Raw genomic sequence first — 23,354 nt, 5'->3', positions numbered from 1 at the left:
AGTGTAGTTAACACCTTTATACAGTATAACTTTAAAAACAAACACCTGTACTTATGAATTTGCTCAAGTGAAACCCCAACGAACAATTTCTAGAAACTCCTAATAAGGATCTTGGAGAAACCCTGTGTCTTGGTTTTAAGGACAGGCGTCTGCCAAGGAAGGCGAGAACCTTCCTGGGATGGAAAATATGAACCCCTTCCCTCCAAATTATTGTAACTTCAAAATTAAGGAGCTTTCAGGTAAAGATACAGGAAAAGGAATAACGGTTCTTTACTAGAATATATATGTATAACAAGACAAACAAACAGCACCACCGGCCGCAACAACAAACAGAACCAGGAACCCAGTGCCAGCCTCTCTCGGCTGTCGGGCCCTTTCCCCCTCGGTGCAGTTCCGCTCACAGCCGGCAGGGGGCGCTGGTGGCTCCCAGCCGGGCAGGGCGGGCGCGATGGTTCCCCGCGCCTGCAGGGGGCGCTGTGGCGCGAGCTCGGCCACCTCTCCACATGGTTAAGGGCGCCTCAGCCCGGAGGAGAGAGAGAAAAGGGGCTCCCTTTGCAAACTCCTGGGAAAGAGCCAGTCACAGGGCCACTCTGGATGGCAAAATGGATTGTAGCTTTTCACATAGCAGGAACCTCAGAGCAGCAGGCTGAACAGCAGAGACAAGCGCACCCGGGGCGGCAAAACAAAGTGTAGCAAAAACTCCAAAGCAGTGACAGCAACCACAGGGCTCCGGGTGGATACCAATTGTAGAGTAAAAAGTGTAGCAAAAAAGCCCGAAGAACTGGCAGAAAACATCAGGGCAGGGCAGGGGAAGCCAGGCTTCCGCAAGCAGCCAGGAGACACTCCTTCCAGAGAGGGGTCAGGCTGCACTTCCCAGTGAGGCCGGGTGTTGAAAAGGTTCCACTTCAACAGCTGCTCTTTCGAGCAGAGGCTCACCCCCAGAAAGGAGAAGCAGTGAAGGACAAAAAACTCCGCAGAGGCAACGAATCCCCCAGGCAGCAGCAGTCCAACACCAAAACCACAGGTGTCTCCACTCCAATCCTGAGAGAGAGAGTGAGAGAGCTGAGCCCAGCCCCCGACCCCCAGCCAATTCTCACGGTATCTGTGCATTTCCCAAGAGAAAAACCCCCAGCTAAGAGATAGTAGCAAATTGCAACCCCTCCCCCATTCTGGCCACATCTTTTGTCTCTCTTAAGTATCCATCGTTCCCATCTCTTAGGCAATAAATGGGAGAAAAATTTCCTGAGAGAAAAAAAAAAAACCAAGAAAAATCCTAACCTCCAACACCCTGCAATAAAAAAAAGCCAAGTAAAATATTTAACCTAATCAATAATGAGGACGCTATGTGTTATAGTAAAGATCAAATATAGAGATTACCTCACTGCAATTACTCAACAATTTATGTTGGAGTTTGAAAAGCTGCTAAAGGACAGGTGACTGAAATAAAGAAATTTAATAATGCATGTTTAACTGCTGTGCTCAACATAATAAGGAGCAAGGGAGAAAAATGATCTATCAGAAAGAAAACTGCAATTTAAGGCAGCTGACGTAAGACCTTGGGGTTGATAGGATTGTTTCTCCAATAGCTGGGAAGGTAAGATCTCTAGCAGGAGCTAATCCTGAAAAAATCTTGCACAACACAGGTAAATAGCCCAACAGGGATTATAATATTTAGCTAAACTTTCTCCTTTTCAGGAATCTGTTGTGAACTCAAGTATTAAGTCACAAGAGCTTGGAAGGCTGTAGCATGAAGGACTAAACTTTCCAATCTGTCTGAGAGAACAGGAAATTGAATTAATCTTTATACAGCCACACACAAGGACCTCTACTACTCTGAAATTTGTTTTCAATATACAGATGTTCTAGTTTGCAACTCTTTTCAAAGTGATGTACAGGCAGGAGTATGACCATCTGCTTCAAGAACTACACTGAAGCAAAACAGGTCAATGTTCTATTAAGGTACCTAGGAAGTGTGTTTGGATAAGTCATTAAAATGGTATCAAAACTACTTTACAAGACATAATTACAGAATTAGTGGCAATTACTGGTTAAGATTCATAGTTGTATTTTATGGTGTCAAAACAGGAAGACCTCAGCAAGTTTAAATTTTAAGGCAAATTACCTTGCCTGTCCTGCCAAAAGTCACTAACCTTCAAAGAGAAATCAGACACTTTCAAGCATCCCAATCCTGTCAACTAGGCACAATAAAACCCTTTCATCTTGATTTGGATTATGAGGAATTAGTTAAAATGTTGTAATACTTTTGACTGCATATTTCCAAAGAGAAGAATTTGCCTTTTCACAGCTTCCTGTCAAGAGAGTCAACTACTTTCCAAAAGTTCATTTCTCCTCAGTCATTTCCTTTGCTCCTTTTTCAAACTTTTGTGGAAAAACGAAGTTATTGGCGCTGCAAGCCTGACTGCAGCCACCTATAAACATAGAGGGTTGCAGTATCCCAGAATGGTTTGAGTTGTTAAGGGTCTTCAAGCTCATTTCAACACAAGCCCCTGCCAGGGCAGGGACACCATCAACTAGACCAGGTTGCTCCAAGCCCCATCCAACCCGACCTTGAACACTTCCAGGGATGGGTAGTCCATAAACTCTCTGGGCAAACTGTGCCAGTGCCACTGAATGGAGCAGTTGGCCTTCCACCGATGGTCAGTGTTCAGTTCCTGGGAGTTCAGTGGCTTCAGGCAACAAAGTGAACCTTAACCAATAATTGCCACTAATTTCATATTAGAGCACACAGGTGCAAAGACAGCGGGAAAATAGGCAAAGTTCCAAAACGCAGAAGACATTCAGGGAGTGAATTTAAAGACAGCAAGATAGTTTCCTAGAAGGAAAACAATAACAATGTAGCTACATGTTCAAAGACAATGATTACAGAACAAATGAAAAGCTCTATACTGAATATTTTGATTTATAGTAGGCAGCAGGTTACTGTGCTTTTTCAATTGATTAAAAAATTCTGTGTTAAAAGAAAGCTATTTGTTTTCTCCCATTTATCAACCACTACTCCAGCACTAGCAGCAGCTCTCCAGTGAGGCTACACTTGGTATCTGCAGTTCATTCCCACAGCCAGTAGCAAAACACGGAAGGCAAGTTTTCCAAACAGAAGCCAAAACTCATGAAACACTAAAAAACACTATTTAAGTTTTTCTAGCATTACTGGATACCAAATTAAACCCATATATGTGCCAACAGACCCAGAATAACAAAGCTGAGTTACTCTATTGCATTCCAGAATTCCAACAAGAGAAACTCAACGACTGTTCCACGGCTACTGAAAACAGTAACTTCAAATTCCATATCACCTCAGACTACCCAAAACTGTTTAAGGTGGGTTTTTTTGGTGTTGATTTGTTGTTTTGAACAAAGTACATCAGTGTGTTTATAACATACTCACTCTCGCTCTTTCTCCGTCAGTTTGTCATTGATATTATCTTTGATTGTAGACCGGGAGCCCTTGTGAATTATAGGATACCTGAGTGGCACTTGTAAGAAGAAGGATATCATGGAAACCAGGTGAGCGGTATAGCCCAGGGCAACAGCAATGCTTCCATCATCTTTTGCTGTCAACGATGAAAAGATTCCATTATTAATTGTATTCACTGAAACCTAATATTCATCTTTATTGCTCAGAGAATGACAATTAATGCAGCTCTCAGAAGTCAGAACTCAAGAACAGGAGGCCTGGAGTCATTTTGGAGGGCTTTGCAAGTGTTTGCACTTCATTGTGTTGTGTTTGCCTCTTGTGACCAGGCACAAAAAATGAGTGATGGCTTGTTCTGCAGATTTTACTTTCAAAGCTACACTGCCTGGATGGGGGAGAGTAAAGAAGAGATGGGAAAAGCAAAACAAAATTCCCAAGACAAAAGTTCAAGTATTAAGCTTTCTGCATTTCTCTAGATGGATTTGACACATCTGCGTGGGATCAGGGGAAATTTGCATTTTCCTTAACTTTATTCATGAGTGAGATCAGTTAGAGAGACACCAACCCCAAGCTATGAACTCTGTTCTCTGGCAATAATTGGAAAAACTTAAGATTAACCCATTGTTTTAAAGTAACATTTTCAATTTGATATTTAAGGTTTCAACCTTAAGCTTCACCTGCCAGGAATACACATAGGTCTTGCGATTCAAACTACATCTTTTGGCTATATAAAGGCTTTTCCTTTCTCTTTTCTTTATTTTTAATTCTTTTTAAGGGATACAAACAGCATAATACTCATCCCTTCTGATGTATCCATGAAACCAGCGAAACAGAGGACCTGCAAGAAAGCTTATAATGATATTCAACAACCCTACTGAGCTCATGACAGAGCCTATCATGCTATACATATTTAAGTTACACCTCTTTCAAAATGGATTTTGTAAAAAAGCTTCAAAATTCGCAGCAAAACTGGCTTTTTAGGGATTTTTTTTTTTTATCCTTCAGACGCCTGATTTTTTAAAAAATAGTATCTACTGAGTCTGAGATAAGACCCATGCCAGACAGCTGGGTTTCAAATTTAACTGCCTATTTCACTAAATTGAATGCTTAGTACTTCTTCCTCAAAATACAATATTTCTAGAGACTTGGAGAAAGAATTAGTAATTCTTTTGCAATGAATTAATACCAGGAAACTGAAAATGGGCCAGAAGATGGCACACCACTGATTCCTCGAGAGTTAGCAAACTGAGTTCATTACCACATTTAGTGCAATCCGGGAAACAAAGCAATAGACTGATTTTTGTCCTACTGACAAATTAATTTGTTTTAAAGATTACTCCTCCAATATTCTAGCATCCGATATACATATTATTAGTACAAGTTAATTACTATGGGGTGGTTTTAAAGAGTTAGACAATTAATGGAGGTTTTTGCTCAAGAAACCAGAGTGAACAAGTACTGGGGGCAAGAAATCCTCAAGGGGATTTTAATGAATTTCCAGTTCACGTCAAACATTTGTAGATGAATGTATGCAGTTACCTGTGCAACTTTTATACAGGCAGGCACAGGATATATTTGCTTCTGCAGTAGGATGAGGGTTGACAGTTAAAGTAGAAGGTCACTTGCAATGTACTCCATACCGTCAGATAGGTTCAAAGTCTTTTTTTGCAAGGTATTTATTTGGCAAGTTCACCAGCAACTACAGCAAACCAAATGGGGCTTCATGCCTGTTGCCCCGCCAAGATTTATGGACTAAAGGCAGCTCCAATGGAATTTTAGGTCAGACACTAATATTTTCCAGAATCACTGAGTTTGGAAGGCACCTCTGGGAATGGCACAGTCCTCACCTCCGGGTTAGAGCAGTTTGCCCACAACAGGTTACCCAGGACTGTATCCATCTGGGTTCTGAGCATCCCCAAGGATGGAGACTCCCCTGCCTCTCTACGTAACCTGCTCCAGTGTTTCAATATGGAGTCTTAGAACACAGACGTGCTTTACTAAGAGTCAACAGAAACCTCCTTTGCTTTAGCTAGGAAGTAGCAATAAATGATTCCTAAGTTTTCTTCTAGTCTAGATCTTTCTGGTCAAAAATTTGGACTCCAAGCTATTGCTACCAGTTTTCTTAATTTTACGAAGTTTAGCAGCAGCATTAAATGTAACAACTACATTAAGCATATGCGGCTACCTTGAAAGTCTTCAGAATTAGGAAGCTTGACTCCACAAACAAAGTAATCCTTTTGGTTATTCTGTAAATTTAAAATCAACAGTGGAAAGTGAGACTGGAACAATAACATCCAGAACACAAAAACCTGCATGAAACACAACAACAAAGCTAACAAACAATAAAATAAAAATAAAAAAACCCCTAAATATTCAACTAAACTTAGAGTGACTGACACAGTATTTTAATCCACATCTCACATAGTTCAGAAAATAAATGCAAATTTTTAAAGGGTGAGGAGCTTCATATTAATTTGTTATATAAAAGATTTTGAAGCTCAACATTTTAACACGTTTCTGTGCACTCAGCTAGCCTACTATCAGGGTTACTTTATGTAATTGTACACAAAATGGAAAACATCCATTAAATTATAGTTATTCTATTTTTATAGAGGAGACTGTGTAAGAGGTGCTGGCATAAGTTGCCTCCCTGTAAAGTTTGTAATCTAAGGGCCAAATGTAAGAAAAAGCTGAAATAAACAGGATGAGCAAAGAGAAGATTCTATCACAAACAAAGCATGACATTTGCTTGCAGTATAATAAATAGGAAGTCCATTTCACATCGAGCAGATTGTTAGGATGTTGAAAACATACCAAATCAATAGGGTAGATGTAGGATAGCTCCGACAGCAACTGCTTGCATCGAATAGCCTGCTGGGCATTTGTCTTCAAAAACTGTTCTCTTTGGGGAAAGAGATTCCAAAATCATTATTTTCTTCAAAAGCTCCATAGAAAGGTATTAAGTTGTCATATCCCTTCTGCAGCTTTCCAATGATCAGTTCCTATCCTCCAAAAAGTTAGGTAAATCCACCCAAAAAAATAATACTGCACACAAAACTCATTTTTGTTTTCAGGTGTACCATACATTATAGACATATTTTGACTGCAAGAATCAGGGGTTACAAAACTGTGTTACACTAAAACAGACCTAAAAGTCCTATCAGAGTCTACACATACAACCAAGCATCTGTTTCTTCTCTTCTAGGCTTGCCACTGGTAATTATCACTTTAGATATCTACAAATTGTAGCAGGGATGTCTTAACAAAAGTTTCAGGGCAACATGAGGAAGAATTTGGTGCCAGAAGTCCCATTTTCAATGGCCTACTCTCAACCCTGTCTTTTTTTTCCAGTTACAGAACAAACATAGGTCTTTTTACCTCTTAGCAGTGCATTCCTTTCTTAATTCATGGAGAGATTCATTATGCTCTTCAAGTTTCTGGTATTCAGTCCCAAATGCATTTTCTAAGCAACACGAGGAATCAGGAAAAAGAAAAATAAAGTATTTTCTTAGTTATCCAAAGTTTAAAAAGTAGATACTGACAGAATGCTGGCAATAATCCTCCATTTATTCTTACCGGCCCATTTTCCATATTATGGTCCCAAACTAGAGAATGCCAGCACAGGAGGAGCACCTGTCTTCATGCACTACACACCATTCACCAGCCAAATACAACCCATCAGATTTCATCCTCCTTTAATACCTATTCCTCTCACAATCACACAGTGCAGTAATCCAGTTATACGGTCTTAATACTTGCATAGCCAGAATAAAGTACATGGTAAAAACCATCATTCTTAGACTCAGCTAAGTACTGAAAACAAAAAATCCTGCAGTAAGATCAGACACGTATGTAGTTGGTGACCTCCAAAGAGGCAGTGATACAGCATTTCACTATAGGAGACTTGCCTGGTAAAGGATGATACGAAGATAACTGAGCATTTCATCTGTCACTTACATATCAAAATATTACGAGGGATTTTTGTCTTCTAACACTTAAAATGGAATCAAAATCACAGGTACAGAAACTTCTCTCATGACATTATGAAGTCCCTTTATCATGGCAATGTTTACTGTACTATACTGTAGTTCTGATTTTCTCATAAAATGTCAGTTAAACACAGATTTAAGATTGCTTTGGAGAGGTGTCATAGTAAGAAGTTATTTAGACACAAGATACCAGAAATCATTGTCTAAAACTCAGTATAACAGAGAGAGGGAAGAAATTACACCTGGCTGCAAATTTCAGATGAAGAAAAAACACAAGCACATTAGAGCCAGACAATAAAAATAGAAGAGAAACCAGCACTTTCATTTTGGTCAAAAACTAGGCTAAGGTTTCTACACTTACCTCTGTCAAGCAAAGTACTTTTTTGCTTATGCAACAAGGCTACTTCTTGACCAAGGGCCTTCTTCTGTCTCTCCAGTTCATTACGTAGCACCAAGATCTTCAACTGTAAACATTCACTCTCCTTTTTCTGTGGGAAGAAATACAGATTTAAAAAAAAAAAAAAGTTTCTCTGCACAGAAGCAGTTTCATAAAAAGGTGATAGGAGGGAAGGAAAAAACAGGACAAGACTAGCACCTGCCTGACTAAGAACTGAGTTCATAGATTACCACAGGAAACGGATTTCCAAAGACTTTAATCATTTTGCTGCTTTGGAAGGAAAGCAACTCAGCTGTGTGCCACAGTGCTTGTTCCTCCTGTGGGATGCATCTCCTCTCTTGAGCCCAGAGCAAAAATTAAGAGAGGTGCTTCAGCAGGACATAAAAATTGACAGCATAGCACTAGCAGCAGGATGAGCATTCATTCCCTAGCAAAGGGCTCACCAGCAAGAGGGAAGGTGAGCAGTAAGAAGTCCATACAAAGTGGAGGCAGGAGCTGGAAAAAGGCTGGAGATGTTCAAGCTGCACTGTTAGATTCAATTCCCAGCTTCAAGATGATGAGAGTAAGAGGATACAAAGAAATAGCTGAGAGAGTGTTAAGCCTGGAGAACAGAAAAGGCTCCAGGGAGACCTCAGAGCCCCTGCCAGTGGTCCAAGAAAGCCGGAGAGGGAGTTTGGACAAGGGCCCGAAATGCCAGGACAAGGGGGAATGGCTTCAAACTGCCAGAAGGCGGGGTTAGATGGGATACTGGGAACGAAATTCTTGGCTGTGAGGGTGCTGAGGCCCTGGCACAGGTTGCCCACAGAACCTGTGGCTGCCCCATGCCCGGAAGTACTCAAGGCCAGGTTGGACAGAGCTTGGAGCAGCCTAGTCTAACGGAAGGTATCCCTGCCTATGGCAGGTGGTTGGAACTGGATGATCTTTAAGGTCCCTTCCAACCAAAAACATACTACGATTGTATGATACAGTTTTGCTCTCAGATATTTAAAAATGAAAAGCCTTTGCAAGGAGGGACAAGGATATCCGTAACTGACAAGATGATGGTTAAACAGTCAAAATACCAGCAGAAGGCAAAGAAGCTCCGGGCTGGAATGACTCACAGGAGATTTTACATTGCCCCTTACGGAAGGTGACTTCTTCACCTCTTCATCTACAGGGTAACCACTGTAATTACAGTGGGTAAATAAGTTCCCATTTTTTCCATTTTGTCAAATCCTTGAACTAGTTCAACACTTTTGGAACTTAGCTGAGTACTCTCGACCCAGAATCTGCTTTACAGCAATAAATTAACTTCACACTGCAAATGTGCCCTTCCCTGTACAAGGCACCAGACACATACCAGTGAGTACCAACATAATGAAGTCACCACAAACCACTCCTGTTCTGTCAACTCATTGCTTTGAACCAAGATCAGCTTTCCTGAACAGAAAGCAGAAACTAATGCCAACAGACTTCTCTGGAAAAAGGAGGAGAGCAGGCAAAACAAATTGTCAAAAGCCATTGTAAGATCTAGTACAATTTCTGCTTGAAACGAATATGTCACTTGAGTAACAGCATTTGCATGAATTCTGTTCATCCAAAGGGAGTCAGGGTGCAAGAAGATACAGTCAGTAGACTCACCTCACTCTAAATCCACCACAGGTTCCTGACAAGTTTCATATAAATCATTAGAAGTTTGTTTTCGCTGAAAGACCTCTTTCGTGCACTGGGCAAAGTTTACGCTTTGATAGCATGATTGTACAAAATAAAGGTAAAAACGGGATAACCAATTTAGCAATCCGAGTAACACACATAACTCAAATTCATGACCTTACACAGTTCTCAGATGAGTTTCCATTTGAAATGACAGGTGTAAAGGAAGATTTCAAGTGTTAAAAAAACCCCCAAGCTTACGGTCAAGACATCAGTCAGATGCTTCAGAAAGCCCATACAATAAGGTTTTAATAAATCAAACATACCAGTTCATTCCTTGTAGATGTACATCTCAGCTTTTCTTCAATCTCCCTTCCTATTTTCTGAACAGTTACCTGAGTCTGTTTAATTGCACACTGAGCTCTGTGGAGCCTGCAAGGAGAAGTTACAGCTGTGATAAAGGTTCCCCACACGTGCAAACAGCTCAAAACCAGCAGCAGGAATGCAGACTCGGACTATCAGCTTCCATTTCAAAACATCAAATGAGGAAGCATAAAGAAGGCAGGTTTAGACTGGATATTGAGAAGAAAATCCTCCCTGTGAGGGTGGTGAGGCCCTAGCACAGGTTGCCCAGAGAAGCTGTGGCTGCCTCATCCCTGGAAGTGTTCAAGGCTCCATTGGACAGGACTTGGAGCAACCTGTTCTAGTGCAAGGTGCCCCTGCCCATGGCAGGGGGTTGGAACCGGATGAGCTTTAAGGTCCCAAAACCCCAAATCATTCTGTGATAACTTGCATAGTTTATGAAGAAAACCACCAAGTCTTTAAATTCAATCAAATATCAAAATCTCCTCTTCAATTTTTCAATTCAACCGATGCTGATCAGGCTGCAGGTGAGAGAGCATGCAATTACAGGTATCTCATTTGGTTAAATCACCATTAACATGAAAATAGATACACACAAGCATTGTTAACACAGGCCAGCTTTAGAAAAAGTGCAAGTATCCTTTAGCTAACACACAGCTACCCCAGCCAAGAACATGAAACATTCTTCACTATCTCCCACTATGCTATGGGCCCTTCTGTAGCAAAAATAGAGGTTTCTTAACTGAATCACGTTTGAAGCATGAAAAGATGATGATATGTTACTGATTGTTAGCACTGGCTTCAGGGTGAAGAGAGAAAACCAATTATTTGCCATATTTATTGGAAAAAAAAAAAAAAACAGGCAGAGAAAAAAGATGGCAGAACCAGGTCTAAGAGAGACATGAACATCTTTCTTAAAATTAACATGGAGTAGAAATTAATGTATTTATTAGAAAAAGAGAGGAGTTATACATGGAAACAAACAGTGCTAGTAATATTAATAAACAAGATCTTGTGATTTAGGACTTTTACATGTTGTAACTCTAAATGAATACATTTAAGTCACCAGATGCCTTTAGTTCCTTCATACGGTTGCTTCTCCTGAACACCAGTAATAGCATAATTTAAAACAAAAATCAAAGTGATTTCTTTGGTTTCTCTAGAGTTTCTGAAATTGCTCATAGCACCAGCAGACACAGAGCTGGTCAGGGGCAGCTATACCCTACCCCATATCAAGCAACACATTTCTGCTGGCTGCTGAGGGGGTGGGAGGGGGCTAAGACTGCTGAGACCAAGAGTACTGCATCACCCATGGGCTTGGTCTAACACACCTAATGAAGAACTGAGATCTCCTGGAAACCCTGATCCTACTGGGAACTACTTCTTACACCTCCCACCTTCATGAATGCATCCTGAGGCTGTTGGCTATGGAACACATTGCTACGCAGGTCAAAGCCAAGGTTTCCTGACCATCCTGAACATCACTCAGAGCTCTGCTGTCACGTCATCCAACAGGATCTAAGTTTTCTACTTCCACTTTCCAACTTGTCTCTTTCTGAAAGTCTGGCATGTTTTCTTTCTACACATAAGAAAGCCAAGCTAAAACTCTTAGGTAAAGAGTAATAACTGAGTGACATTTCCCCTTCCTTTTTATGTAATTTAACACTGGAAGAATATTCTCGATTTAGTCCATTAGGTGATTAAAAGAAAGTCTTACAAGTTTTCACAACACTCCATTTAGGCAGCAAAACCTCCTGGAAGGTGATCTAGTCATTGAAAGAGTATTTACGTAACGGAGAAATTGTTAGAAAGGTCATTTGCCATGTGAATTCCTCACAGTGATTTGATCAATACCCATTAACAATCTACAAACTGTGTAGTAACTAAGTTCTCCTACCCATGCCCAAAGGATAAGGAACAAACATCTACTGAGACTGACTTCTCTAAACAATACATACAATGGAATACTGATTCACCCAATTGAACAAGTATCTAAATACATATTCCTAACATATAAAAACTGCTATACAAAATAACTCAGCAATAAAATCTGGTTTTAATAAGAAATTGATTTCTTTTTAAGCCAAGCATCATCCCCTCATTTCTTGCACAGTTAAACTTTGCTGCCTTGATGCCAAATAGGGCCATTTACACTTCAAGACAGAAAAATGACTGATACTGGTTGACTCAATCCCGGTACATCCACTGTTGTTCTAAGAACTTTAAAATGGTAATGATCACACCCAAAGTTAAATCTTCCAAGATTTAAATTTTAGGGACTTCATGTCACAAAAGCAGCGACTATTAACAGAAGTCTTTTTCTCAGCCAAAAAAAAGTCTGCACGTGGAAATCTTTGGTCATCCAACAAGGGGAACACAAACTAAGCTATAAGAATGCCAACACGGAAATTTTGTCCATCACTTCTGCACAAGCAGACTTTGGTGGAAGCAATTATGATTGCACCAATGGAGATCAGCAAGCTGAGGCAATAAATCTGGATTAAAACTTATACAAAATGAACAGAGAGAAACTTCAACCCTAACTGATCACATCTTGTTTCCATTTCTAGTCTAAACGCAGGTCCAATGCTACAGCTTAATATCAGCACAAGCTGTGCTTTGAGCACAGTCCTGCTTGGTTTAGTAACTGCTAACAATGAGTCAACTGATGGTATCACCTATGTGCCATCAGCAAACGTGGGATTCTTCCTACATTGCTCAAGACTTTATTTTTTAATATATTTTACTAAAATTAGCACTTCTGTAGCACTTTAAAAGGTAGTTGAGGGTGTGAAGAGGCCACTGGCCTGCTACCAAATTTCCTCCAGCAACTGGGAAAGCCAAGCCAGTTACAGCAGAAACTCCAGACTTTTTAAAGGGATAGTTTAGCCAACAGTGTTGTCATCCATTGTGTGCAGCAGCTCACAGCCACGGTCAGCCAGAAGCAGAGCAATTGGAACGTGAAGTGTGACAGATTTACTGCTGTTGCTTGGGGCCCTGAGAGCTGCTGTGCAGTTGTCCAACATCAGACTAGTTCCATGCTGCTGCCTGGGAAAGAACCAGAAAACAAAGCAGACATTAAAACTCCTGAGCATCCTAAGACTGACTGGAGGTGGAGATCCACAATGCTGCTGTTCTACTTCCATTCCCATAGCACCTGCTTTCTGAGATGGGGGAGATAAAGAAGACACAAAACACTCTCCCTTCCTTTGACAGTTCAGAAGACAGCTGGATACTTTAAAAGCATAATCCATGTATTATAAGCTAAGACCAACAAAGCTGCATCCCTACTTGATCTACAAAGGCCCAGCACATAAAATTTCAACATCTCTCCTCTTCACTTTCTAGATCCCAGGTTCCTGAAATACAGGCTATTTAGGTTATTTCCTCAAGGCTTTTCAAGTCTGATTTCAAATTGCTTTCCCCAACAACCACCACCCTCCCAAAAAAAAGGTCTACAACCTACTTTCTACCTTGGCTGTAAGATTTGAAACCATTCTAGCATACAGTGTTCCACCAATCAATCCAACTTTGGTACTGGCTTGGAGGGGGGTGGGGGGGAAAAGGTTACCAAGTTTTGGACTTCTTCATCATTACAGGATTTCTTTGCCATAATGTTCTTGTCTTGTATGCAACACCAATCAGTCTTCCTTATTTCCCAGGACTGAACAGTGCAGCAGTCCAACGTGACTTTACAACTTGGGAATGTGCTGTAACAACAGATTCACTCTCTTCAAGCCTGCAGTGAGTCTTCAGGTTCAGCTGGAGCACTTTCCTTTAAGACACGCTGCAGTATTCTGGTCTCTCTTGCTCGTGCATTAGTGCAGTGATTTACTAGTTTGTATAGCAAATTCATTCCTGGCTGCAATCTCTAAAAAACTGAAAGCTGGAGTGTAGTGAGAGTTGTGCCTATTAAGTGTCTTGGTTTGAAAGACAGGTGTTTGTCAAGGAAGGCAGAAACCTCCCTTGGAATAGAAAAATGTGACCCCCTTCCCTCCAAATTATTATAACCTTAAAATTAAGGGGCTTTCAGGCAAAGATATGAGAAAAGGAATAATAGTTCTTTACTTTTACATACATACATATATATATATATATATATATTAAAAAAAAAAAAAAATATATATATATAAAACAAGGCAAACAAACAACAATAACTATGCCAGCAACAACCAACAGAACCAGGAACCCAGTGCCAGCCTCTCTCGGCTGTCGGGCCCTTTCCCCTTCGGTGCAGTTCCGCTCACAGCCGGCAGGGGCGCTGGTGGCTCCTGGCCAGGCAGGGTGGGTGCGATGGTTCCCCGCGCCTGCAGGGGGCGCTGTGGTGCGAGCTCAGTTGCATGGTAATGGCAGGCAAGCTGGATGGCAAAAATGGACTGCAGCAGAAACCTCGGAGTGGTGGCTGGGATGGCAGCAGCAGGCACACCCCGCGGGGTGGCACACAAAATGTAACAGAAAACTCCAGTCTCAGCAGGAGCCACGGGGGTCAGGGGGACACCGGGTGCTGGGTTAGAGTGTAGCGAAAAAGCCCAAGGCAGCAGCAAAAAGCAGTGGAGCATGGCTGCTGCAGGCAGCTGAGGAGAAATGCTGTCCGGGAATAGGAAGAGGGTCGGGCTCCCAGGTTTTCCCCTGAATAGATGGTTAGGGTCCTTTCCAGTCAGATTGGGTGTTAATAAGTTCCCAGTTCAACAGCTGCTCTAATGAGCAAAGGCTCACGCACAGTAGGAGACTCAGTGGAAGGACAATGCTCCGTAGTGGCAGCAAACCCTCCAGGCTGTGACCGCAGACCACCTGGCTGTCCCGCCTCCAACCCCAAAAGCGAGAGAGAGAGAAGCCGAGCCTGGCCCCGAACCCCCCAGCCAAAATCTCACAGTATCTCTGCCCTTCCCAAGATGCCCCCTCAGCTACAATAGTACAACCAGCTGCCCTTCCCCTCCTCCTTGGCTACATCTTTTGTCTCTATTAAGTAGCAGTCATTATTGTCTCTTAGCAACACATGGGACAAAATTCCATGAGAGAAAGAAACAAAAGGAAAAATCTTAACCCCCAACATTAAGATAACATATGCTTATATTTACATTAATGAAAGAGTCTCAGCTTTATCAGACAGTTGATACATGATTTTGCAGTTCTATCATCCACTCCAAATATCTTTTTTCTTCTATCAGACACATCTGGATTTTTCATGTACAGAACTTTTAGCCATAAATACATCAATTAATTATAGCAGTCACATACTGCAGCTCCTTCTCACAAGAGAATGCCTCTTGTCTTATTTGCCAGAACAACCTTTGTTTACAGCAAGACTACATTTAAACTGAGAATTACTACATGGGATTTAGAAAATAGAATGGAACACTTCTGGCAATAAGTGACATGTAGGGTCCTGGAAGTAAAGTACCCAAACCTATTATTAAAGAAAAAAAAAAAATTAAAGACTTTCCTATTAAATTCAGAAACTGGAAGGCACACTACTTTATATCAGTCCACAAATTCAGATTCTGGAGAGTGCCAGCCAGCTATAACATTTTTTCCATAACCCCTTAAACCATGATTTGCTACATCTGCTTTCCCACAAGAAAAAAATTCCAATTTATAATCATATACTCCCTTTCCAACTTCTTCGGAAACCTATACCTACAATTTGTCAAAAGCAGATGTAGGGCAAGAAAAGACAGTAGGGAGTAAGAAGAAATAAAATGCAAGTCTGACTTAGACATTTATGACATTAAGCCTCTACAAGAACCAATGCTGTAAGAAACTCACACAAGACAGTGCTGTTACAGCACAGATAATTTTCCATCATTCTTTCAAACAATTCTGAATCCTACATGTAAATCACTTACATGTAAGCATTACATATTTAAGACTCAAGTTTTAAAATAATCAAGTCCATGTGGATTTGAGGACTGCAACAGTGAATGCTTCGAGCTATTTGGAGACAAAGAAAACGAAAAAACACTTTTATTAAATGGGCAGCAGGGCAAGTTCCAGCCTCCAGTTCAAGGAATATTTAAGGAAGCTAGCTAGGATATAGATCACCTTCAATACTCACAGGGCATGAATGGAAGAGGAGAGCCTTAAAGTAAAACTCAGTCAATTTTTTTGAGAAATGAAGCGACAAAATGTGAGATGTCTCTAGTTCTCTTATTCCAGTTCACAGATTTAACTCCAGTTAAATGGATGGATTAATGGGTTGATTTTTTTAATTCAAAAATCAATGTGGCCAATTACAGAGGAAGCTTCTTTCTGTTCTTTCTCAGTTTGTGATTACAGAAACCTTGCTGCCAGGGCACACAGAATCATATTCAAGACACTGTAGTTAGTAAAAAAGGTAAATTAGATGCAAATCAAATTTCCAAAGTGCATAAACATGTGAAGACAACTCTGCCAGGTGGACAGTATCACCAGCAGAATTCAAGAGCCTTTTCCTAACAAATCTTCATAGAAGTTTCAATTCTCACTCTGAGACAGTGAGCAAGCCTAAGACTGGGATTCACTAAACAACTGAAAAGAAAGATGCACAAATTCAGACTGAATGCGTTTAACGCCCCCCGCCAGAAAGAGACCACTTGCTCTCCACTTGATTGTGTTCTTCCACTCAAGGTCACACAACTGATAAAGTGCTTGTGACCGCAGAGTACAGGCTTACGCAGTGGAGGAAGAAGGAGGTGGAACACTAGCCAATATTCAGGTGATTCATGTTTCAAAGCTTCATACTGCTGCACTTTCTCCTGGAAGCCACCCCCAAATTCAAATCTGAGTTTTCTTCCAAGAGAAGTGGAATTCTGCAGCTATAGTAGTCAAAACTCCCATTTGACAAGGATGGTCATAATGCTCTCAGGAGTGTTCTGCAGCTTCTCAGATTTCCATACATTCCCCACCCTGCCTTGCTTTAATTAGCAAATTTATTGGAGCGTTTTCCCCAGGGCAAGATCTTTAATCCCTTTTATTTGTTCTCAGTCAAAATGCTGCCTTGACTTTCCCTGTTGTGGTTGGATAGTTCTGAGGATTTTAGAGACATGATTGCATTCACCAAAATCTTTGCCCAGGCTGAAGAGAAAGCAACTCACAGCACCATTCTCATGGCCAAATCCATGACAAAGATGTAACAAAAATAAACAGTCCTGATGTTCACAAAATCTTCCTTCTTAGAAACTTTCAGATATCCATCAGTAAATTACTTAGACTCTCCTTCAGTGACACTTGGCTATTTAGACTAAAGATAAGGAAGACATTTTCTACAATGAGAATGGTGAAACACTGGCACAGGTTGCTTAAGATGGTAGTAGATGCCCCCTCCCTGGAAGTGTTCAAGGCCAGAGTGGATGGGGCTTGGAGCAACCTGGTCTGCCATGGCAGGCAGGTGGAACTGGATGATCTTTAAAGGGTCCCTCTGAACCCAAACTATTCTATGATTCTACAACGTGCTGTTTTTCATTAATTTCATAGAGCCAGAAAAAGGAGCAGGACTGGGTTCTGACTTCTCAGTATTGCTTCATTGACACCATCTTTTACATATTGTCACAAATAAAGAGGCAGAATAAAGCTACTTTTGAAGTCCTGCAAAGCTTTGTGTAATTCCTCTCAGAAGCGCTTTGAAACCAAATTTGACCAAAAACTAGCAATATACCTATGCTAAAAATGTGCCACTGCAAGGGTGGTTTATTCCATATGATATATTAGGAAAATTGAAGATCAGAGCAGCAGCAGACTACTAACCCAGCAGTTAACATACAAAAAAACACCTACTGTTCTTATGCTTCATGGACTGTTTCAACTTGCCATGACCCACGCCACTCTCTGCTACAGATTTTGGCAAAAGGCAGGCTTGTAAGTTGAGTGTTCTAATGACTGAATAGCCTCAGTTCCCATACAGCTCAGCACCACAGAGTAAAATGCCTGGGAACGTATTTGTCTGGAAGTCTGATGCCACTAATAAAAATCCCTAAGGAACCTGTCAAAACAGAGAAAAATCAGACCCCAGTTTTCATCTCCATCGCTGCTTCTCAGGAAGCCACCACAGCACAATTCCAACCCACAAAGTTTTCAGGCCAAGAAGGATGACACTTGTTAAACTGTTCATCCATTTCAGGACGGCTTAATTAAGCATACAGAGGCACTCTAGAGGTCTGATTCCAGCTCTTATTAATTCATCCTGGCCTTAGACCACCTGGATTTGCCTGTCCAAAGCCAAGGGGGGATGCCTGCCTGGTCCTGGCTGCTTATTGGGTACAAAGTGCTAAGTCTTCCAGGTGCAAATCTTCCTGTTTAGAAACATCAAACTTGGCCATCACAAAAAAACCCTCCCAATGCTTATCACTAGCAAAGGGATGTTTTAGCAGAGGAACTTTGTGATTCAAGAGCAGGTAAGAGGAATCCTACAACTTATTCCACAGTTAAGATGATGCATTTCCACATCTACTGGGAGAGGATGATGGCAGCAGCAGTATCAACACTGAAGTCCAAAAGTCTGCAATTTGATTGCTAGGATCTCATAGAAAAAGCTAGAGCAAGGCACTGCAAGAGCATTGGGTTATTTATTAGTGATCACCTTTCCTGACCCATTCACATTCTATAAAAAGGATGGTATGTGACTGTTCCACCGCATGAACATCCCTAACTGTATTTAGAGAGGTTTTGGTCACAGCTATGACTTGGGACCCTTCTCTGAGTAAAGGATAGCAAAGGGAAAAGCTAGAAACAGGAGACTTAATTATCAGTGCATATTTTGAAATTTAACTAACTAGGTCTTTTCTGCCTGCCCTTATCTCTATGCAGCTACCAGCATGCCAAAAAGAATAGGGTAGCAAAAGCAACTCATTTCCATGTAGTCCCATCTAGTGCCTAGCTCCATTGGGTTCACTTCTTTCATGGAGATGAAGATGGAAATAGAGGAACTTCAGGGAAGTTCAAAAGGCAGTACAGCTTTGCATGGCTCGCCTCTGCATTTATCAGATGCTCTGCAACTCTCTGAAGTCAGATAGCCGGTGATGAGAGCATGTCTTCTTCCTCCTTTACCTCCTTTTAACCCCACTAAACAACTGGAAGCCTAAAGTTTGGAACTGCTACTTAAATCAATTATAGCAAAAAATCAATAAATCAATAGCAAAGTCTGGCTGAGCTCCTGTCAGACAGGACACTGATCAAGATGGACCGGTTTACAGAAGACAAGTCAATGTACCTGAGATACACCTTAGCACTGAGCAGCTTAAGCCCACGAGGCCCTTGTGCACTGCACTATTCCCTCCTCAGAGCTTATGAAAAACAGCTTCACTTTCAGCATAATTTCTATCTGCTAAAAATAGCTGCACAAAGGCAGTTACTACATTTGGCATATGCAATCTCAGTGACTCTAGTCTCAGAGAAACTACTCTGAGGAGCCACTAATAAGTTTTTAAGCTCCACAGCAGCCTACATTGACCATATATTTTGTCTTCATTTCTATTTTCAAAGATCAACTTCTTTTTATTCAATAAAACTGCTAATAAAGATGGAAGAGTTTAAATAAAAGCAAAATAACTATTTAAAAACATCTTTCCTAAAGTAAGCAGAGCTAAACAAAAAGCTGATTTTATATCATGTCAGTATGTTTTAGCCTTGGGTCACTCAAAGGTGATTTTATGAATATCTCAGTTTTGGATCACAGACAAACACTACCAACATTTGTATTCTTAAATAATATCTCTTCAGTGACAAGACACCGCACTCTTCTTTAAATGAACACCTATATTACAGATGGCAAACCCTGAAGCAAAGCCTGTCACTTGAAGCATACCTCTGCCCCATTAACTAATACCAGAAATATTATTAAAATCAAATTCTGCCAGATTAGACACTAACAATATTAAGCAGCTACCTGGAGCTGGTCTTTTTACCCATCCCAGCACTCAAATTGTGACAGTATCAGATTTTGTTGTTGGTTTTGTTGTTAAAGAACACTTTTTTAAACAAAAACACAAGCAAAATGTTTTCAATCTGCACTAACTGGCTGGCTAAATACCATAAACATACCATGCCATCTGCTGAAGAACAGTTAAGCCACAGAGATGGCAGTTCTGAATAGAGTAATAAAAACTACAGGAAGTAAAACTTCAGTGGGGCAGACTTTCACTAGTTCTTAGAGCACTTTTTGTCTCCAGGCAGAATATGGGAGGATTTCAGGCATTCACACATTCAGAGGCACAGGCCAATTGCTCTCTAAGTGTCACAGCAACACAAAAAGCTGTTGCAGAATACACTATATTAATTCTTGTATTTAGAAATTGAAGTAGAATTTTAATACATAGCATTTTAAGCCCTTTCTTTAGTGATATCTCATCTTCCCAACACCACTTAATAATAAGTATCTATTTTTCAAAGCTTTAAGAAAAGGAAGGATAGAAAACCAAGAGAACACTAAATATAAACCTATTCTCATTAGTGCTGCAAACGTGCTGGGAACTTGATTATTGAGACATGTCCAGAACATGACCTCAGATGAATCTGGCCCATCCCAAGTGCTGTGTGAAAGGTAAAACATGTTACTTTATAACTATTACTACCAGCAACATAATGTTTAGAAAGTCTTTAAATGATCTCTTTTCCAGAAATATGACAAGGGACAAAAACCTCAAAATTTGAGCTATCCAGTTGATGTGGTGAATTTTTGTTTGTTAGCCCTTTTAAAGCAAATGGCTGGAAGAACATCCGTCAATTCCACATGGCACAAACAACTTACAAGCGGCATCATGTTTGCCTGAAGATCTTTTCCCTGTCCCAGAACAAAAAAAGTCATGAGCTGTAAGAGGTGCTGAGACCTCCTTTGTGTAAAGAGGAGTTGCCTGAATGTTTAACCTTTTCCTCCTGCTTAATTAACTTGTAAATCCATGTAATTCAGCATCTGAACACACAAGCAATATTTTAATCCGCTGCACAAAAAATTTCTACTGTTCACACACTCTCATTCCCAATTAATTTTTTTAATCAACATAATTTGAGCCAAGCATACACTTTCCATTAAGGTCTATTCACAAGCTTCAGAATTTTATCTATTCACTTCTGAGGATAAAAACTACATCACTTCTTCCCCCAAAAGCAGTTTTGAAACAGAGATCAACCACAGAAGTTCTCATTGAGCAGTCAAGAGTTAGGGGATGAGCTAGAACCAGTTCTCTCCATTTTGGCTATCAGTGGCTTTGCCACATCTGGCAGCACAGTACCACCACAACAACTGGGACTCAGATCCCACTGTCACCAGGGTTTGCTTCCTTTTGTAGAAGTTTAAATAAAGCCAGTACAAGCTGTTCTTCATATTCATATTTATTGTGAAAATATTAGGAAACCACATGTGCAGCTTATGAATTTTTACTACACACAAATATCATGAGAAACTCTTCAAAACATGGTATTTATGTGACCAGATGCAAATCTTTATGGTGTGGACACCTCAATATTCTCTTTACAGCCAATGGACAGAAGAAGGAAGACAGAAACTCATTTCTTCCCAAAGTACATTCTGTCTAATGAATCACAACTCAAATTATGCCCATCTCTCTCTTCTGTTCAAAGAGGAACACACTCATATGAACTATCTTTGGAAGGAGTTCATGGGCTGGTTATTCAAGCATGGACTCCTGGAGGAGGTGGCAAACTAAATTACTTGGTAGGAGACAAAGGACACATGATGTCATATATGAAATGGAGTGTTGGCCTTTGCATATTAAGTGTTTTCAACTTTTAATTGTTAATTGTTTAATTATTGTTTATTCAAATTACCCATCAACCCAGTTGAGAGTTATTAAGTTCCAAAGTTATTCCCCTGACTAGTTGGTTAAAGAGTGTTTTACATAATTCCTCGTTAAAAATCCTTTGTTAATATTAAGTTCCGTAAGTTTGTTCCCCTCTTTAGTCCCTAAAAATTGTAAAAACCCACAATGTCTTAATTCCTGTATGTGTCCAAGTTAATTACCCTGTTTTTAAGAGTTCTCTGAAATATTTATAACCCAATTTTAGACCTTTTACCAAGTGTTCTTAACCTTTCTAAGTTTTAAGTGAGTTTTGAGCTTTGCCAAGAAGGAGACCTTCTAACCGACAGGGAGTTATTTTTAGAACCTGGCCATTGGTCGGCAGCTCAGCACCATGGCAACCTGGAATTTTAATGAGGACTTTTCCCGCCCTTGGAGCCGATGACATCTTTCCCTTAGACAGCAGCGAGCCATTGGCAGACTGAGATTACCTCACCTCAAGACACCACCAATCATCCAGGACCATGGAAGCTGGACAGCGGACGGTCATGGGCAGGACCCAGACTTTGTAAAACTGCTGGCCACCAGCTCGGAGGGGCCATTTTCACCTCAGATTAGCTGCTGGTGAAGCCTGGTGGTAGGAGCACAGGCCTCTACCTCTTTCAAAGAGGCAATTTAACCATTCAGATTTTGGGGTAGCTGAAGTCTCCACAGCGTTGTAAGGTCTCTGCCTTGGGACTTCTGAGCCGGTTCAGCCAACAAGGTCTCTAATCACTGCAGACCCGGTTTTTGGGTTTTTTTGGCTTTATAATTATTTTGTACTTGGAATTTTTTTTTCTGATTGTTCTTTTAATAAATTGTTCTTAATTATTTTAATTAAGAACCAAGAGTTGTCTCATTCCTCACACGTGACAAAAAGGGACAAGAGATTATTTTAAAACAAACACCAGGCTATTCAGCTTGATATCAAAGGTAAGCAGCAGTATAGAAAATTCACCTGTAAAAAAGCAGAGTTAATGTGAGAGGGAATAGAAAGGATTCTAAACTACACAAGAGGACTCTGCCTTAGTTCCTGACAAACTTTCCCAGCTACAATGAAATCAGACAAAAATGACACCTAGGTAGAGTCACAAATTACAAGTTTTAACTTCTGCTGGAACTACACAATGCAATGTAACCCCCTTGATATGGCATGCAGAATCCACTGAAATACAATCAGCAGCAGGCCTGGTTCTGAGGCCTGGAAAACACTGTTCTTTTGGGACAAAATAAAAAAGGAGGATGTCTCAGCTCAGAGACAGAGCTTATCAGAAACTAAACCCAACAGCATGCTTAGGCACTGTGAGAGACTGAGCCTGGACTCTTCCATCCCCCCAAACTGAGAGAAGCTCCAGTAGTCAGGGTTCAAAACAGCACTGGTAGGCACTCAGCAAAATGAATTTTATCACAGCTGACATCTTCATTTCTTGTAAGCTTGAGGAAAACCAGTCAGGCATGTTCAGAAGAAGGATTACAGATCAATTACACAGGGCTAGACAGGGGTCCAGCTGGTCAAGTTAATGACCAGTTAGTAGAATAGTGAGTTTTTTTTCTGGAACGTGCTTCATACTACATAGATGTGCACACAAAATGTGAAAAACACTCATGAATAAAGTATTCAGGGTATACTTAATGTTAGTTAGTACAAGAGCTCTCTTCTAATGGACTGTGCCAGAATGTAATCAGAACTTTCTAACACCCCCCTGGTTGTTTCCCACTAAAAGCACGGAAAACAAACATTTAGAAAGTAGCCTTCAGTTTAAATATGCTTTACA

General features: G+C 40.7%; 1 protein-coding gene across 6 annotated transcripts in view; it reads right to left on the bottom strand.

Annotated features, from left to right (window-relative positions):
- Window positions 1-23,354, bottom strand: part of UVRAG (UV radiation resistance associated) — a 98,696-nt gene that overhangs the window by 49,934 nt on the left and 25,408 nt on the right. For all 6 annotated transcript variants that reach the window (XM_048293627.1, XM_048293628.1, XM_048293623.1 and 3 more), the window contains exons 7-12: window positions 9,778-9,883; window positions 7,784-7,910; window positions 6,812-6,896; window positions 6,248-6,335; window positions 5,619-5,679; window positions 3,407-3,572 (exon numbers count right to left, since the gene is read on the bottom strand). In XM_048293627.1, coding sequence (XP_048149584.1) covers window positions 3,407-3,572; window positions 5,619-5,679; window positions 6,248-6,335; window positions 6,812-6,896; window positions 7,784-7,910; window positions 9,778-9,883 — 633 coding nt within the window. The remainder of the gene's footprint in view (window positions 1-3,406; window positions 3,573-5,618; window positions 5,680-6,247; window positions 6,336-6,811; window positions 6,897-7,783; window positions 7,911-9,777; window positions 9,884-23,354) is intronic.

Source organism: Corvus hawaiiensis, chromosome 2 (genome assembly GCF_020740725.1).
Source record: "Corvus hawaiiensis isolate bCorHaw1 chromosome 2, bCorHaw1.pri.cur, whole genome shotgun sequence".
Taxonomy (NCBI): Eukaryota; Metazoa; Chordata; class Aves; order Passeriformes; family Corvidae; genus Corvus; species Corvus hawaiiensis.
Note: the sequence above shows the minus strand (reverse complement) of the source record. Positions and strands in the feature narration are given on the sequence as shown.